General features: G+C 44.1%; 2 protein-coding genes and 1 pseudogene across 2 annotated transcripts in view; 2 read left to right on the top strand and 1 right to left on the bottom strand.

Annotated features, from left to right (window-relative positions):
• The window catches only part of PRMT7 (protein arginine methyltransferase 7), a 44049-nt gene extending 37381 nt beyond the window's left edge, over positions 1-6668 (bottom strand). Inside the window, exons 1-2 of the mRNA XM_077755468.1 lie at positions 6583-6668; positions 2202-2379 (exon numbers count right to left, since the gene is read on the bottom strand). Of these exons, the coding sequence (XP_077611594.1) occupies positions 2202-2296 (95 nt within the window). The 5' untranslated portion in view covers positions 2297-2379; positions 6583-6668. The remainder of the gene's footprint in view (positions 1-2201; positions 2380-6582) is intronic.
• An 86-nt stretch (positions 6669-6754) lies between these two features.
• SLC7A6OS (solute carrier family 7 member 6 opposite strand) lies at positions 6755-17563 on the top strand. The gene is made up of 5 exons (XM_077755648.1): positions 6755-6966; positions 7097-7378; positions 13175-13378; positions 15624-15744; positions 16838-17563. The coding sequence occupies exons 1-5, from the start codon at positions 6772-6774 to the stop codon at positions 16966-16968; spliced, it is 933 nt and encodes a 310-aa protein (XP_077611774.1). The 5' UTR covers positions 6755-6771; the 3' UTR covers positions 16969-17563.
• On the top strand, positions 9063-9356 carry LOC144224575 (cytochrome c pseudogene; annotated as a pseudogene).
• Positions 17564-18935: the final 1372 nt, after the last annotated feature.

The raw sequence follows: 18935 nt of genomic DNA, 5'->3' as shown, positions 1-18935 counted from the left end.
TTGAGCTGGGCGTCCGACTTCACTTAGGTCATGATCTCGCAGTTTATGAGTTTGAGTGCCACATCTAGCTCTGTGCCGACAGCTCAGAACCTGGAGCCTGTTTCAGATTCTGGGTCTCCCTCTCTTTCTCTGCCCCTCCCCCACTCATGCTCTCTCTTTCAAAATAAACATTAAAATTTTTTTTTTAATAAATAAAAATTTAAAAGAAATTTTTTAATGTAGATTTCCATGATACATGCAAACAGAAAAGTGGGCTGGAGTCTGGAAATATGCACTTGAACTGGTGCCCCACACAACTGTGACACAGGCAGTTGATACTCTAAACTTCGAGGAGCACTGTACCAGAAGAATAGCATTCTTTTTGTTTTAATGGCACACCATGGTTTTTACATGTGAATCCACCTACGAATTCTTAGTTGAAATCTGGTTCTGTCTTTCCCCACCTTTCAAGAGGCATTTCTGGTCCCCATCTTCACAGCCTCATCATCCAGCCTCCCCACCGCTCCACAGACATCACTCTGCCTCAGCACGATCCACCCACTCCATCACTAACATCCAGGATTTCTGTCTCTACTGGACACTCCCTCTTCCTGAACCACTCTCCTCTTTTCTACTTGTTGGCCATTCCCTTCTGGTTCTCCTGCTTCCTCTATTCCAAGATTCTTTCTTCAGCCCTCTACCTTTCTCATCACACACCTTCCCTCAGAGCCTGCAATCTCTTCCATCTTGAATTCTAACAACTGCAAATTGACTCCAGACCCATGTTTATCTGCCCAGTGGCATCTCTACCTAGATGTCCAAACCCAGATACCTAATCTCCAACACCTTCTCCTCTCCAACAACACCCATTCCTTCCATGGTCATCCCTCTCACGGAACACAGCTCCATCCACCTAGTCACCCTAACCAAAAATCTTGGGTGCTTCTGGATTTTTTCTCTCCTTCCACCACTGAACCAATGAGTTATCAAACTAAGCTCCCTGAAGGCTATCTCACTGCCTCCACTGTCTCAACTGTAGGGTTCCAATATCCACCCAAATGGCTTCCACTCCTTCCTACCCACTTTCCACACTGTTCTCAGTAAATGTTGCAGAATGCTTCTTCTTTCTCCCCAGTTTAACATCTCAATCACTCAGAAAATGACGTCCAAAATCTGAAAGAAGGTAGTATCTCTGAGCCCTTATTCTATACCACACAGTGTATTTCACTCACCCATCAAACAGCCCTAAAATAAGCCTTTATACGAGGAAATGTACATTATTACACGAATCAAGACATAAATTATCATACTAAAGCTCAAAGAAGTTAAGGAGCTTAGCTGATGTCCGAGTTAAGACACAACAGAGCCCAGACTTACCCTCATGCTCTTCCTTCTGCATTTTGCTACCAACCTTTATATGACCCTGCCTACCTTTTTTGTACCCTCATCACAGCCCTGTTTTTGTACCATATTCCAGATACCTTCAACTGCTAGCAATCCTCCAAACTAACTATTATGCGTGATCCCTGCTGCTCAGAAAGCAGTTTCCCTCCTTCTAGATTTGGGAAATCAGTCATGTATCACCCCCCAGCCCAGCTGGTTCTTGCTGCTTCCATGAACTTTTGTGCTCATGTCCAGTGGCCTTTTCTTCACTGTGTCATGATTTTTTATATGTCTATCTCTTCCATAAAACTGCATGTTCCTTGAGGATGGAAACCCTACCTTCTTCATTACATCTACCACAGGGCTAGTATGTTGTTAGCACTTAATGACTGCTAAAAAACAGTAACTCACAGTTTTAAATATCTCTTCCAAAATCAGGGGTGGGGGATGCATTTTTCACATTTTCCGTTCAAGAGAATTTAGCCATATGATAAATGTGCCTCCATTTCAGTGACACAAGTAAATGATTAAATCTCATGAACTCTTCAATTGTCACTAATACTACTGACTTGGGTCCTCTCTTCTCCACTAGACAGATCCTCTGAGACCCCAATAAAGCTTTTACATGATATCTGACTCTCTACACAGAAATGACTTTGCCCAACTCCCACATAAACCTACATGGCTAAGCAGACCTGCTCATGACCAACATCTGCTCTGATGAGCAGCATTGGGTAATGCCTATTCCACATTTGGACGGGATTCTAGGGCTCCTGCTTTGAAATCAAGTGCCACCCCCCCCCACCAGTTGCAACCAAAGGTGAACACGCCCTTGTTACCTTGCAATCTCCTGGTGATAATCATAGTGCTCATCTTCTTCTAGCCACTCCACAGATCCAGTGGTTGGATTGGCCCGCCCACAGAAGACTTTCATGGTGCCAATCAGCTTCTCAGTTTTAGCACAGAAAAGCAGCCTTGCCAGCTCACTTCTTGTGGACAGGTCTAATCGTCAGAAATCTATTCATATCATAATGCCCAAAATGTAGAGAGAAGTAATTTTAAAGACAAAAAAAAAGGAAAAAAAATCATAAAATAGACAAAAGTGTCAAAGCCACTGAAATTATTTGTTAATCAGTATTTTAGGGGTACCTGGGTGGCTCAGTTGGTTAAGTGTCTGACTTCAGCACAGGTCATGTTCTTATGGTTCGTGGATCCAAGCCCTACAGTGGGCTCTAAGCTGAGAGCATAGAGCCTGCTTGGGTTTCACTCTGTCTGTCTCTCTTTCCTTTTCTCTCAAAATAAGTAAATATATATACATATATGTATATACACACACACATACATATATATATATATAGCTATTTTAATTTTCCCAGCAAGAGTTAGTTTTACATTCAGCATATAACATCAAAAACTATAATACATAAATTCATAAAGCTATCTGGAAACTTTGGCAGTCATCAATCACTTCAGGTTAAATGAGCCTCACAGGTGTATCTGGACATAGCCTCAAGGTAAAAGCAGATGAGAAGAGAAATAAAGCAAAAGGAAACAGGTAGTTAACCTGTTAACCAGGAGAAAGGAGAAACAAAGAGACTGGAGTAGTGGTAAGAGTGTCACCAATACTGCCTCAGGACATTAAACACTTAGTTTAAGGAAAAATACAAAGAGGAATTCAAACAAACTAGGGAAACTTTCATCTAAACAAATATATCACAGCTATTAGGAAGTGTAGATAATCCCAAAAATATTATGTTAAGCCAAAAAATAAGCAAAACACAGAAAATACATGCATGATTACATTTTTATAAAATTTATAATGATGCCAAACAACAATATATTCTTCACAGATCATGCTAAAAAGCGTAGCAGGGAATGAGGATAGTGGTTACCCGTAAGAGGGAAGGGAAAGGGCTGGGATCAAGGAGGGCCATACAGNTCAGGGTGGGGGTGGGGATGGGGGTGGCGCCTGGGTGGCTCAGTTGGTTAAGCATTTGACTTCGGGTCGGGTAAGCCCAAGCCCTGCATTGGGCTCTCTGCTTTCAGCACAGAGTCCACTTTGGATCCTCTGTCCCCCTCTCTATGCCCCCTCCCCCACTTGCATTTTTTCTCTCTCTCAAAAATAAACACTAAAAACAAAAATAAAACTGGGTGGTGTCCTTCTTTATGACAACATTTTTAATAATGATTACTTCTTACCTACTCAGTATTTGACTTGAAAAGTAATTTTTTAAAAATTCTTCATTGAGGGGCGTCTGGGTGGTTCAGTCGGTTAAGCGTCTGACTTCGGCTCAGGTCATGATCTCACAGTCCATGGGTTCGAGCCCCACGTCAGGCTCTGTGCTGAAAGCTCAGAGCCTGGAGTCTACTTCAGATTCTGTGTCTCCCTCTCTCTCTGCCCCTCCCTCACTCTCTGTCTCTCAAAATAAAAGACATAAAAAAATTTTTTTTTAAATCTTCATCGAAAGATGTATGGCTGAAATAGTTGTGCAACTTCATTCAGTTGAAATGGTGTGCAACTCTTGATCTTGGGGTTGTGAGATCAAGCTCCCCATTGGGTGTAGATTAAATAAAATTTTTTAAAAAATTATCTTTAAAAATCCTTCAAATTCTCCAGATTCATCTTGTATCCCGCTTCTGCAGAGATCTATTTCTGACAGAAACACCACAGCTCAAAGTCTGAAGGCACCTCTCAACAGATATGGGCACTACCAGCACCCTCCCTCCTACCTTCAGAAAACCTCAAGTGTTCTACACTCCCCTTCATTTCTTGTTAAACACTGCTCTATCTTCAGGAAACCTTAGAAAGAGTGCCCACTCCTCAAGTCCCTAAACATCCCTAAGGCATTTTACTGACCAGAGTTATTGCCTTTCTTCAAAGTTATTTAGGCTAAACACTTAATTCTTATAAAAGAGGATGGGGAAACATCTTTTCTGCAAAGACTCGGGCAGCCAGTGGTCTGGTTCAAAGTAGTCATTTGTCCTTCAGTGAAACTGTACTTCTAAAATCTCAGTATACCATCCTCTCATCTACTGGCTCCCAAACTTTCCCACAACACCAGAAAAAAATATACGTAAGACACAACACACATGTGTACATATATACTTTCACTAAACAGTACTTAGCCTTCCTAAGGGCAAAGCCCTCTGATACATTCTACAGTATTTCATTTTTCTTTTTTTTAGGTTTACTTATTTGAGAGAGACTGAGAGAGAACAGGTGCATGGGGAAGGGGCAGAGAGAAAGGACCCCAAGCAGGCTCTGCACGGTCAGCGCACAGCCTGATACGGGACTCAAACTCCTGACCTGAGCTGAAATCAAGAGACGCTCAACCGACCGAGCCACCCAGGCGCCCCTCGTTTTTCTTTTTAAATTGAACGTGATCCACTAAGCTGACTTCACAATTTTCAATGTTTACTTATTTCTTATTTTTGAGAAACATCTTTCAATGTTTATTTATTTTTGAGAGGCAGAGAAAGAGGGAGACAAAGGATCTAAAACAAGCTCTGCATTGTCAGTGTAGAGCCTGATGAAGGGCTTCAATTCACGACCATGAGATCATGACCTGAGCTTAACCTAATGAACCACCCAGGTGCCCCTGATTTCACAATTCACCTGTGAGTTGCAACCCATAGATTTAAAAGAAATTTTTTTAAACATTTATTTATTTTTGAGAGACAGAGGCAGAGCATGAGCAGGGGAGAGGGAGAGAGAGGGGGAGATAGAGAGGGAGACAGAATCCGAAGGAGGCTCCAGGTTGTCAGCACAGAGCCCAACGCAGGGCTCCAACTCAGGATCTTTGAGATGATGACGTGAGCTGAAGGCGGATGCTCAACTGACCCACCCAGGCACCCGTGCAACCTATAGATTAAAAAGCTTTGCTGCAATCAGCTGTGAATCTCTTGTATGTTAATTTTTTTTGTATGTTAATTTTTTTAAAAGTGTATCTCCAACTATCAAAATCTGTGATGTGTTGGGGCGCCTGGGTGGCTCAGTCGGTTGAGCATCCGACTTTGGCTCAGGTTGTGATCTCACGGTTTGTGGGTTTGAGCCCCGCGTTGGGCTCTGTGGCTGACGGCTAGCTCGGAGCCTGGAGCCTGTTTCGCATTCTGTGTCTGACCCTCCCCTGCTCATGTTGTCTCTCTCTCAGAAATAAAACATTAAAAAAAATTTTTTTTAATCTGTAATGTGCTTTAGAGAAGTGTGTCCAAAAATGCCACAGTAGAAAGAAAGAAATGACCATATCTGGCTGAATTTTCAGGGAAGGCTTAAAAGATGGGCTAGGATTTGGATGAGCATGGGAACGAGAGGGCACTTCACCAGATGTGAGATCAGTTCTGAAATCATTTAAACGTTAACAATACAGAACTCAATCACAAACTATGTTAGGGCATGAAAGGAAATAGGCAGGATGCTATAAAAGAGAATTAACAAGGTTATAGAAAGACTCTCTGAGGAAGGTAGCATTTAAGTTGAGACCTGCAAGATAAGAGAGAAGAGTAGTTCTTATGTTTCTGGAAATCTTACCCCTACTTTCCCAAGAACAAGCCCGAAGGGGGAAAAAAACCGTGTACATAAGCAAAACTGACAAAAGCCTGAACGACCGAAGCACTTCCAGCAAAAGTATTGAGTAAGGATAGATTAAGCGTGGGCTACTGCAAATCACACTGGACCATGCTGGGTTCGGAAAAGTGTTTGGATACTGTTCTTACTGCACTGGGTACCACTCAACGGTCTTAAACACAAAAAAGTCCACGTCAGAGGTACCCTTTTACAGGGCCCTTCAGGCTACTGTGGTGAATGGACTGGTTTCCAACCAGTCAGAACAGTGACTGGGAAAAGCGAGCCTATCAGGAGTTCCCTGAATCAGAGAAGTGCGGGCCAGTTAAGGTTGTAATGGCTGGAGGTCCGTACGATTGCGGTTCGAATTTCTGTAGCTGAGGGGAGACACCAAGTAGTAAAATCCGGGTCCCCGTAGAAGTCACCCTACAGACAGCAGAGTCGGGGCCCAACGGTACCCCAGTTCTCTCGCCCACCCAGGCGCTCTGAACCGTCCCAAACGGACTCTATATATAAAGGTTCTCGAGAATCCATAAGAGACGCACACCCCGGCGGCCTAGAATGCCCACGCCAGGTCCGTTGGCCAGAGCCGCTGGGCCGAGAGCCGGATGATGGCTGCACCCTGGACTCTTAACTACAACCCCACCTTCCCAACCTACCCAGCGCCTCACCCGCCGAGGGTACCATCTGTTCACTTCCGCCGCTACCTCCACCACGCCGCAGCTGACGTACGGGGGCGGGAATCTCTCAGGGTCCGCTGAGCATGCCGGGAGCGAGGCCCGGAAGCGGAACTTAAAGGCTCTTCCGTCATACCCCACGGGTTCCCAGAGTCCTCCGCGACAGCCGGTATGGAGGCCGGCAGGACTGCTGTGCTTCGCGTGAAGCGGAAGCGCAGCGCAGAGCCTGTCGAAGCCCTTGTCCTCTCTTGTAAACGCTTGCGGAGCGGCGCCGTCGAGTCGGCGGCCCAAAAGACACCTCCCGAGGATGTGGAGAGAGGGCCGGAAAATAATGTCTTCCAGTTGGTGGCCACCGTGCGCTCCCAGGTATTGGGCGGAATTGGGCCGGTGATGGAAGGGGATCTTAGGGCGCAGCCGGAGGGTGGGAGGGATTGTATCCCTGACCCCTTGACGAACCGCCTACTTACGCCGGCTTCTCTTCCCTACCACCTTCCAGGAGGAGCCAGTCCAGGCGCTCGTTCGAGCCGCCCTCCGGCCTTCTCGGGGCAGCCAGCAGCGTATCCGCCGAGAACTCCGCGCTTCGGCTCGGGAGATCCGACAGGAGGGCCGCTACAGGGTGATCTCTAGCCGCCGATCCTCAGAAATTCCGTCAGGTAGCCTAGAGTCCGAAGACGCGCCAGGAAACCCAGAAACCACGGAGGACACAAGCTTCCAGCTGTTCGACCTAGTCCACGAGGAAGGAGACCCAGAGACTGCCGCCGCTGCAATCTCCTCCAAAGTGAGTACCCGCCCGGAGCAGAGCGCTGGGCTTCCGCGGACAGATAGAGCCGGGAGTTCGGGCATTAAATCAGCACCCAGTCCAGAGGAGGCTCACGGCTTCGCCTTACTGGTGGATGATCTATCAGCGGAGAGAACCTCCTTTTACAAATTAGGTTATTCATTCAACAAGTATTTATCGAGTGTCCACTATGTGCCGGGAATTGTTTTTAGGTCTGTGGATATGGCTTTAAGGACTTAACGTTCAGGTTAAGAATGAATATTAAGAGAAACGGTAAACAAATTTAATAAGGGCTATACAGGGAAAGGTGGGGGCGGGGCAGGAAAAGAGTGGTTCCATTGCAGAGAGGGTCTCAGAAAATGACATTTCAGTGAAGACTTGGAAGAGGTGAATGGCAAAGCACTGTGGAGATGTGAGGGAAAGGCATTTTGGTGTTTTCAAGATCATTGTGCCTGGAGCCCAGTGAACTGGGGGAGAATGATACGGAATCTGGGAAAAGATTCCTATTAGACCCTGAAGGTACATTTGTTTTGTTTTAATGTTTATTCGTTTTTGAGAGAGAAAGACTAAGTGGGAGTAGGGGAGAGGCAGAGAGACAGACAGACAGACAGACAGACTCCAAACCAGGCTCCAGGCTCTGAGCTGTCAGCACAGAGCCCTACATGGGTCTTGAACCCATGAATCCGAGATCAGGACCTGAGCCAATATCAAGAGTCGGACACTTAACCTACTGAGCCACCCAGATGCTCTGACCCTGAAGGCACTTTTAAGGACACATTGCCTTTCCTCCTTAGCTGGATAATTACTGGAGGGTTTTGAGCAACATAAAGATAAAAGCAGATGGAAAAATTCATCAAAGGAAGGTTAAAGTACTAGTCTTCCCTAGTGAATCAAGTTTGAGGCAGATTTAAGTCTAGAATGCAAGCCTTTTCACATTTAATCCAGTGTTCTTTCCATTGTTAGACTTAATAAATTTGTTTTGTACTTTAGTTCCAAAAAACAAAGTTTACTACATGTATTCCGACTATAGAAATAGAAAACTCTCAAACTAAGATTTGCCCCGTATTGATGAGTATTTTGAAAAAAAGAAAAATCTTGGGGCATCTGGGTGGCCCAGTTGCTTAAACCTCTGACTTCGGCTCAGGTCATGATCTCGTGGCTCATGAGTTCAAGTCTTGCGTCAGGCTCTGTGCTGACAGCTCAGAGCCTGGAGCCTATTTCAGTTTCTGCATCACCCTCTCTCTCTGCCCCTCTCCTGCTCTTGCTGTGTGTCTCTCTCTCTCTCAAAAATAAACATTAAAAATTTTTTAATAAAAAAATAAATAACTGACATTTTAATTCCAAATATATCAAGCAAAAAATATTTAATCATGATGCTAGTATACTTGGATAACAATTTGTGCATGATGACGATAGCCACACCTTTTACCAAAACTAATTAAAAACTGATTTATGAGTTACAAGTCATATAACTTTAAACCAGTGTGTGGTGGAATCAAATCAAAGAGCTCATTCAATTTTATAAGAAAAACTAGTATATAAACTGATGAAGGATGAGAACACAGACTTCCCAACAATGCAATAAAAACTAAACGCATCAAAAATGTTTGCACATCAGAGAGCAGGACATCCAGCTTGCCAGTGGACACCTTCATTTTCCATGTGAAGAAAGAGCAATTGAAAAATGGGCAATGTTGAGAAAGGCAAGATTTTTGTTCAGAAGTGTGCCCAGTGCCATACCGTCCAAACAAGAGGCAAGGCAAACACAAGACTGAGTCAAATCTCCATGGTCCATTTGGGTGAAAGGTCAGGCCCCTGGATTTTCTTAGATGCCAAGAAGAACAAAGGCAACACCTGGGGAAAGGTGACACTGATGGAGTACTTAGGTAATCCCAAGAAGTACAGCCCTGGAACAAAAATGATCTTCACTGACATTAAGAAGACAGGGGAAAGGGCAGACATGATAGCTTATCTCTTTTTTTTTTTTTTTTTAATTTTTTTTAGTTTCTTTATTTTTGAAACAGAACAAGAGTGGGGGAGGGGCAGAGAGAGAGGGAGACACAGAATCTGAAACAGGCTCCAGGCTCTGAGCTGTCAGCACAGAGCCCGACGCGGGGCTTGAACCCACAAACCGTGAGATCATGACCTGAGCCAAAGTCGAACGCTTAACCAACTGAGCCACCCGGGCGCCCCATGATAGCTTATCACAAAAGAGCTACTAAGGGGCGCCTGGGTGGCTTAGTCAGTTAAGCGTCCGACTTTCGCTTAGGTCATGATCTCGTGGTTCGTGGGTTCGAGCCCCGCATCGGGCTCTGTGCTGACTGCCAGCTCAGAGCCTGGAGCCTATTTCGGAGTCTGTGTCTCCCTCTCTCTCTGACCCTCCCCTGCTCACGCTGTCTCTCTCTCTCTCTCCTAGAAATAATTTTAAAAAAAAAAGAGCTACTAAGGAGTAATAATTGGCTGCTGCCTCATTTATTGCAAAACAAAAATGTCTTTTTTTATACGTACCATAAATATTTTTTTAATGTTTGTTTATTTTGAGAGAGAGGGAGTGCAGGTTGGGGAGGGGCAGAGACAGAGGGAGAGAGAATTCCAAGCAGGCTCTGTGCTGTGAGTGTAGAGCCCAACAGGGGGCTCAATCTCACAAACCGAGAGATCATGACCTGAGCTGAAATCCAGATGTTTAACCGCCCCTCAGAATGGTCTTTTAAACAGCAATTCAAAAACACAGCTGTAGAATTAGTCACAGACTTAAAAAAATGCTTGCCCATAATAATTATTTGTTTTTTAATGGATTTAAGCCGAAAGCAGACTTGGAGTTTTAGATCTACGAGACTAGCAGGGGAAGGGTTGGTAGCACTGCTGGCAAGGCTATGATTAAAATGGTACACGATTGTAGTGCTTAAAATTGATGCAAGGCTTTTGGAAAACAGCATGGCTTTACATATCAGCGATCCTAAAAATAGCTTGGGACCTATTTTAAAACTATTCTTCAATTTATTTTTTAATTTTTTTAATGTTTTTATTTTTGAGAAGGTGTGCATGCATATGCATGTGGGCAAGTCTGGGAGGAGCAGAGAAAGGAGACAGAGTATCCAAACCAGGTTCTGAGTGCTGTCAAAGCAAAGCCTGATGTGGGGCTTGAACCGATGAATTGTGACATGACCTGAACTGAAGTCAGAGACTCAACTGACTGAGCCACCCATGCACTCCTACTTAAATTTATTTTTTGTTGGGATTCTAAAGCCACCCACACATAAAGAAACTCAACAAAAGTAGTGACAGCATTTTTTGCCATATTACATTTCTCATTAATTTGACACTATTTAAATTTTAAGCAAAATAAAGTACTATTTAATAGGGACTCTTTAAAAAGTGAAAAAGTTCTGAGGCACCTGAGTGGCTCAGTTGGTAGAGCTTCCAATTCTTAATTTTGGCTCAGGTCATGATCTCAGGGTCATGTGATCGAACTGAAGAACCCAGGTCAGGCCCTGCGCTGAACATGGATCTTGCTTAAGATTCCCTTGCTCTCTGTCTCTCATGCTCCTCTCCCTCATTCTCTTGCGCTCTCTAAAAACAAAAAATATATACAGTGTATATATTTTTTTAAAGTGAAAAAGCTCAGTTCATTTTATCTAGTGATCTCAACCCCAGAATTTATTCTAGAGAAATAATTCAGCAGAAGCAAACAGCTATAGTCCTAAAAAAAGCTACTACTGGTTTACTAAGTAATTACTGGGCATTAAGTACTATGCTAAGTGTTTATTATGTTTTCTTTTAACTTAACTCACTTCATTCCTCATGCACACCCTATGAGGTAGATATTTTATCCCCATTTTTCAAATGCAGGAAACAACACGTTCATTGAAGCATTGTATAAGTAGGCTAAAAACTATGAGAAATTGGCATACACAACTGCCTGCACCATTAAAGTGATAACCATGAAGATAACCATGAAGACTTGCAGGATAGTGTGTATGTTTTTACCAGCATACACATAGATTAGACTAAAGAATAATTTTTCTTTTTTTAAAATAATATACGTTCCTTATAGAAATTTTGAAAAAAATACAGGAGGGGCACCAGGGTGGCTCAGTTGGTTAAGCCACCAACTTCAGCTCAGGTCATGACCTGGCGGTTCATGGGCTTGAGACCCACAGCAGGCTTTGTGCTGACTGCTCAGAGCCTGGAGCCTGCTTCGGATTCTGTGTTTCCTCCTTTACCCCTCCCCAGCTTGTGCTCCTCTGTCTCTCTCAAAAATAGATAAACATTTAAAAAAATTTTTTAAGAAAAAATACAGAAAAGTACAAAGAGGAAAAAATCACCCATTTCCCCCCCCCATAACAAAGGTAATTAGAGTAAAATCAGTTTATTGTCTTCAGAGTATAAAGTTCTATGGCATTTTTCTGTTTGTTATTATTTGTAAATATTTTAATGGCTGCATAATTTGCTGGACTAAGAGTGGGGGCTTGTAAATTAGAGGCAGAACTTTGTTGTGAACAGTTTTGGGGTTGGCCAAGGGCCTGCATAAAAACTGACATCTCTAGTTCCTTTTGACTTTGGAGCAAGGAAGAATTAATTCCCTTCATCTTCTAAGTCTGGTCTCCCTTTAGCTGCCTTAGCTATACAACATACCCCACTCCCCTAAGTATGGTATCTGGTTTGAGCTACACACCCTCCTCTGATGAACCCCTTGAGAGGGGTCATTTGTAGCATGTTCCCCTGGGTTTCCAAATTGACCTGTGCTACTCTTGGTGACGCAGCCTGTGGCACTGTAGTGTCTCTTTCCTGGGCCACTTCTATTCTGGGGCAGTCTATCCTGAGCTAGTCTTTCTAGCAGAAGGAGTATAGCGGAATTCACTCTTGGTTTGTGATTAAAAGTGGGACATCGTTGGGGCACCTGGGTGGCTCAGTTAAGCATCTGACTGGTTCAGGTCATGATCTCAGAGTACATGAGTTTGTGCCCCGCATCAGACTCTGCTGTCAGTGTAGAACCCACTTCAGATCCACTGTCTCCCAATCTCTCTGCCCCTCCCGTGCCTCACACACACTCTCTCTCTAAAATGAAGAAACATTTTTAAATTTTTTAAAAATATTTATTGAAAAAAAAAGTGGGACATCTTTGTGGGCATGCCAGGTGGTGGTAGTCATGAGTCCAGGAGTCGCCTTTACACGCCTATAGGAGGCCAGCCAAAATGCAGATCCGTAAGGGGAGAGCATCATACCGAAGGAACTTAGACAACGTGGAGAGAAGACTAGCCAGCTCTGCTCGCTCTCTTCCCAGGCCCATCTTTTTCTATGTGCTCTCTTCTGTCAGCCAAGCACAAAAGGACAGAAGCCTACCTTGTAAATGTCTACCTCAAAAGAAAAACTACACATTTAGTTTTTAGAGATAATTAATTTTTTAATTTCATTGCTAATTAAGAAGAGACTAGTAGCACATGGGGATAAGAATCTTGAATCTAATGTAGACAACTGTAGAGAGGCTTCCTTCAAATCTTAGATTCCATCTCTGGAACATCCATGGTTTAGATCATGTATGTATTATCTCTTGATTTTTTTTTTAAATGTTTTTATTTTATTTTTGAAAAAGACTGAGAGAGACAGAGCATGAGCAGGGGAGGGGCAGAGAGAGGAAGACAACAGAATCGGAAGCAGGCTCCAGGCTCCGAGCTGTCAGCACAGAGCCCAATATGGGGCTGGAACCCATGAACCATGAGACCATGACCTGAGCCGAAGTTGGATGCTCAACCAACTGAGCCACCCAGGTGCCCCTATCTCTTGATTTCTTTACAGACCTCTGACCCAGATGTGATCCTCTGCAATTCCATAGAGTTGATCCGTGAGCGGTTGGCTGTATCTGAGGATGGACCAAGAATTGGGCACCAGGAGGAACAGAAGGATGACTATGTATATGACATTTACTGCTTGGAGATGGCCACCCCAGGATGGATTGAGAACATCCTCTCTGTACAGCCCTATAGCCAGGAGTGGGAACTGGTAAGAGAACCCATGAAGATGAGGGGCACGAGGTTGCCTAAGCAATTCTCTGGTCAGGGTCCCTTGTGTCATATGGGTTCAAGATTGTTCTTACCTCTTCTTGTCCTTGCTTAAATGGAAACATTTATTCTAAATGCTTCCTAGAAGCATGGGTTTAGTGCAAAAAATTTTGGGAACAACAGTCTACATTGGTAATTTTTACTCTTAATAGGTCTTTTACAAGGTTTGCAATATCATTTTTATCATTTATACCATCCATTCCTGGGGGACATTTGGGGGCTTATAATAAATAGAAAATCAGAAATTATTAACATGAATAGTAATAAAAGCTTTTTTAAAAATTGTATCTTAAGGGGAGCCTGGGTGGCTCAGTCGGGTAAGTGTCCAACTTCAGCTCAAGTCAGGATCCGCGGTTCATGGGTTTGAGCCCCACATCGGGCTCTTTGATAACAGCCAGCTCAGAGCCTGGAGCCTGTTTCAGATTCTGTATCTCCCTCTCTCTCTGACCCTCCCCTGCTCACACTGTCTCTCTGTCTCAGAAATAAATAAAACATTTAAAAAATTTTATTTAAAAAATGAATAAAATTGTATCAAAAGCAGGGAGCCTTGGGTTAAGAAAGCTAACATTCTTAAATGTCCAACTTCGGCTCAGGTCATGATCTCACAGTTCGTGGGTTCGAGCCCTGCGTTGGGCACTGTGCTGACAACTCAGAGCCTGGAGCCTGCTTCAGATTCTGTCTCCCTCTCTCTCTCTCACTCCCTCCCTCCCCTGCTCACCTCTGTCTCTCTGTGTTTCAAAAGTAAATAAATGTTTTAAAAAATTAAATTTTATTTCTCTTTTTTTTTAGTGAGCTCTGCACCCATTGTGGGGCTCACACTCATGACCCCAAGATCAAGAGTCACATGCTCTACTGATTGAGCCAGCCAGGTGCCCCTTGACATCATTATTTTTTCTTAAAGTTTTTTTATTTATTTATGTTTAATGTTTATTTTCGAGAGACCAAGAGAGATAGGGCATGAGCAGGGGAGGGGCAGGGAGAGAGGGAGACAGAATCTGAAGCAGGCTCCAGGCTCTGAGCTGTCAGCACAGACCCCGACGCAGGGCTCAAACTCATGAATCGTGAGATCATGACCTGAGCCGAAGTCGGACACTTAAACTACTGAACCACTCAGGCGACCCTATTTATTTTGAGAGAGAGAGAAAGCATGCCTGTGCACACACAAGCAGGGGAAGGGCAGAGAGAGTCACAAGGAGGCTCCTTACCATCAGCGCAGAGCCTGCCATGGGGCTTGATCTCATAGACCACAAGATCTTGACCTGAGCCAAAATCAAGAATCAGTCACTTAACTAACTAAGCCACCCAGGTGCCCCTGCCATCATTATTCTTCCCCCCACCCCAAGCAGGGGAGGGGCAGGCGGGGTGGGGACAGAGAATTCGAAGCAGGCTTTGCATTGACAGCAGCCAGCCCAGTGTGGCCTTAAACTCAGGCACTATGAGATCATGACCTGAGCCAAAGTTGGATGCTCAATCGAGCCACCCAGGCATTCCAATTCTTTTTTTGTTGATGTTGTTTATTTTGAGAAAGTCTGACAGAATCCCAGGAAAGCTCCATGCTCAGTGTAGAGCCCGATGTAGAGCTCCACCTCACAACCATGAGATCACAACCTGGGCCAATATCAAGAGTCAGACACTTAACCCAACTGAGCCACTCAGGCGCCCCTGATGTCATTATTCTTAAAACAAATTCTAAAATGGTGAGAGGCATATTTATCACATACCTACACTGCAACCATAGTCTCCCAATCAAGCACCCACCTTGGACCATTGTATAGTCCCTCTTCCTGCTCCTCACATTCAAGTTTTGGTTCTGATTTTTGGCGTCACCCATCATCCATTTAATCCCTCTCCCACCTGGCTGGCCTTCTAAAGCTTGAAGATCATTGCTATCACCTGCTTAGAGCTGTCTCTCCCCAGCCTGATGTGTTCCCTTCTGGTGGAATCCATCCTATCTTAGCAGGATTGTGATGCCTGGAGCTGGACTCTTAGTGGGGAGTAGGGCTGCTGTCACAATCTTGTAGCCTAAAGTTACTATAGCCTCTTGTGCAGCAGACCCAAAGCAGCTCCTAGGCTGCCTCATTTTCACACAGTGCTCTCCCATGTTCTCCAAGTTGGTCTGCTAATAGCTTTCTGCCTACAACCTTAGAGGTTGTGACTTATATTCATGGTTGTGTTGAGATGTGCAGGTGAATGATGACCAGCAACCAGAAGACATTTATGAAGATGATGATGATGAGAACAGTGAGAGTAACTGGCGCAATGAGTACCCAGAGGAGGAGAACAGTGATGGAGATGAAGATTCCAGAGGTACATGGGTGGCAGTGTTGGTTGGGAAGGGACTAGTGGGATCCAAGGCAGGTGTGAGCACGGTTCACATACATCTTAACTGGCTTTCCTCTCTGCCACTGAGTTCCCAACAACTCACCCACAAGCCATTGGAGCTGTAGGAGCCCCAAGAACCAGTGTTTCCAGGGGGCCTACTGGGGTTTTAATGTCAGTCAGGCCTGGGTTCAAATCCTTGGTTCTGCCATTGTGTATCTGTGGGTCTTGGGGACATTAACTCACCTCACTGAGCCTCATTCTGTCTCCAGAAAACAAGAGAATATTGTGCTATCCTCAGTGGTGGGGATTACGGGAAACATCTGGCCCAGTGTCTCTTCTCTTGTTCAGTCAAGAGAAGAGAGGTTTGGGAATATTAGGGAGGTTTGCCAGTAGGAGCAGAGCTAGGATTTTAACAAATCATTTATCTAACTTTTCAGGAAGTTGCTGTGTTTGTACTGTTTTGAGAAAGCTGCAACACAGACATGGTACCCCAGGGAAAGAGGAAGGAAAGATACTCATGATAAAGTTCCTTCGATGATTATGTTCTTTGTGTCAACAAAAAGAACTTCTTGGTCTCTGTTAACAGAGGAACGGTTAAACTATGGAATATTCTTTTGGGGAAGTGCCTGTGATACGTTAAAAAGAAAGGGGCAGATGTGAAATTATATTTACAGTATGACTACAACTATTGTAGCAAAAAAAAATCCTGTACTTAGGGAAGAAATGAAAAAATATTCCAATGTTGAGGGACTTGGTTTAGATGGTGGAGGAATAGAATTGCCTTTTTTTCTTTATTTTTGAGAGAGAGCACAAGCAGTGCAGAGGAAGGGGATAGAGAAACTAAAGGGGCTCAAATTCACAAACCGTGAGATCATGACCTGAGCCGAAGTAGGACGCTCAACCAACTAAGCTACCCAGGTGCCCCCACGCCCCCCCTCCCACTTTTCTTAATTCAAAATTTTCTTTACTAAGCAAGTATTTTAGAATAGAAAACAAAAAACCAGACCTTCATGAGATGGTAAACATTGTCATGGTCACCTAGGAACTCACACAGAGCCCATTTCTTCTATTGTTCTAGGCTCTGATGAATACGACAGCTTCAGTGAAGAGGAAAGAGGCAACAGCAGACCACAGATGTGGAGCAAATACCCTTTGGATGTGCAGAAGGAGTTTGGCTATGACAGCCCCGATGACCTGGATTCAGACTGATGATCCTGTGGGATCTATGAGGTTCTGTCACGGGCCTTTGAGGGCTCTGACTGAAGTTTCAGCCACTCTCGTAGCATCCTTGGGGTTCTTAGCTTAACAAGTAGAAGGGAAGAGCATGTCCAACAGCACCATCCTGCTAGTGAAAACTTGTGCTAAAGGAGTATGTCTTCTTTAGTAATAGGGCCCCTTTGCCTCAATCAAAAGTGACCCTATAGTCTGAGAAAAAAAAAATGCTGTAAAAATGAAGCTTCCTGGCCTGGGGATTTTCCCATTCTCCTCCTACACTAAGGCCAGTAAGTGGAGGAGAGGCTCCAGTTTCCTCAGCACTAAGATTTAGCTTTCCCACACCACCAGGCCTCCTGCCTCTGGTTAAAGCCTTTCTTTGATGGAATCTAGAAGGGCTACAGTGGGTCCCTTATAGCAGCATAGACTGGATAGTTGTGGCCATAGAGAGGGAGGTAGAATCTGCCTGAGCTCTGAGAGGTTTGAAGGACTTCTGTCTTCCTTTGGCACTGGTGCCAGAGAGAACAGAGTACATATGGATGTGATACTCTTGTGTTTAATAAAAACTAACATTAAGTATGGGAGCAAGTAATTCCTTGAAAACCTTTTACTTTTTATTTTTTTTTTAGAGAAAGAGCGTGAGTGGGAGAGGAAGAGAGGCAGAGAAGCAGGGGGTGGGGGGATCTTAGCAGGCTCCACGATCAACAGAGCCTGAACAGGCTCAGTCCCACAACCCTAGGATCATGATCTGAGCCAAAATCAAAAGTTGGATGTTCAATGGACTGAGCCACCCAGACACACCTCAGAAACCTTTTTTTTTTTTTCAGTGTTTATTCATTTTTGAGAGAGAGAGACAGAGGCTAAGTGAAGAGAGCCAGAGAGAGGGGGAGACACAGAATCTGAAGCAGCCTCCAAGCTGTCAGTACAGATCCCAACACAGGCTCGAACTCACGAATGGTGAGATTATGACCTGCGTTGAAGTTGGACGCTTAACCAACTGAGCCATCCGGGCGCCTCCCCACTCAAAAACCTTTTAAATATGAATGGCTTTATATGTTTCCACTGTATTTCCTACCTCCCATCCCCACCCGCCACCAAAGATGGGGGGGTGGGGTAGTGAGACAGCAGTTTCAAGACACTAAGGTCTTGAGGCAAGTGAGGAAAAGGAAAGTGTATCCTGAACGTAGCTTGCCAATGAGAAATGTTAACTTCACAGCACTCAGCGAAAAGTGATTAACAGGACTGGTTTGATTACCAGAACTTGGATTCCCTATAAGCACACTGTCCCTACTTCTTTCCATACCACACGTCTTCACTCTGAGTCGGCATTTATTCTTCCAAGAGAACACTGTCCCTTAGAACTTCATGTACAATACTTCTGTTCCATATCTGTACTGTGCAATAGTAGCCACTAGTCTTATGTGGCTCAGCTCTTAAAAAAAGGTTAGTGCAACTGAGGAATCAATATTTTTAATTTAATTAGCTACATGTGGCTAACAGTTAACTGTACAGGATAGTACAGGTCTAGGAAAATAATACACGGAAGCTTTGATTCAAAATGTGCCTTCTTGCCCTGTGTCATGGACTCACCATCACACGGAAACATGAATTGACAAAGATGTCTTCTATCCACATCTTTTAAAATTTCTTAAGTATCTCTCTTTTTCCAACCTGCCTCCGCCCATGCTTTCACTTTATGTTCATTCTATAGGTCTTTTCTTACATTATTTATGTTAAACCTGCCAAAGTGATTCAATTCCATATGTACACAGGCTCTACTCTTGTGGCTAAAAGACCAATGAAATGTTGGTTTACCATCCTAACTATCCACAAAGGTACACTTCAGTGCTGCAAGCAACAGGCAGCAATTTACGTGTTTCCTGTAGGCATAGAAACAGGATTAAAAACTACTCAGTGCCATTATAATGTGCTCACTGCTGTTTCTATACTAATTAAGGTTTGCC

This window comes from Crocuta crocuta, unplaced genomic scaffold (assembly GCF_008692635.1).
Source record: "Crocuta crocuta isolate KB4526 unplaced genomic scaffold, BGI_CrCroc_1.0 scaffold152, whole genome shotgun sequence".
Taxonomy (NCBI): Eukaryota; Metazoa; Chordata; class Mammalia; order Carnivora; family Hyaenidae; genus Crocuta; species Crocuta crocuta.
This window is presented reverse-complemented; position numbering and strand designations above follow the sequence as displayed.

Bases quoted from the DNA above. Each gene is read 5' to 3' on its own strand.
- SLC7A6OS (XM_077755648.1), top strand. From the start codon at position 6,772: ATGGAGGCCGGCAGGACTGCTGTGCTTCGCGTGAAGCGGAAGCGCAGC. The intron at 6,967-7,096 runs GTATTGGGCGGA...ACCACCTTCCAG, and splicing joins TGGCCACCGTGCGCTCCCAG to GAGGAGCCAGTCCAGGCGCT. The intron at 7,379-13,174 runs GTGAGTACCCGC...ATTTCTTTACAG, and splicing joins CCGCTGCAATCTCCTCCAAA to ACCTCTGACCCAGATGTGAT.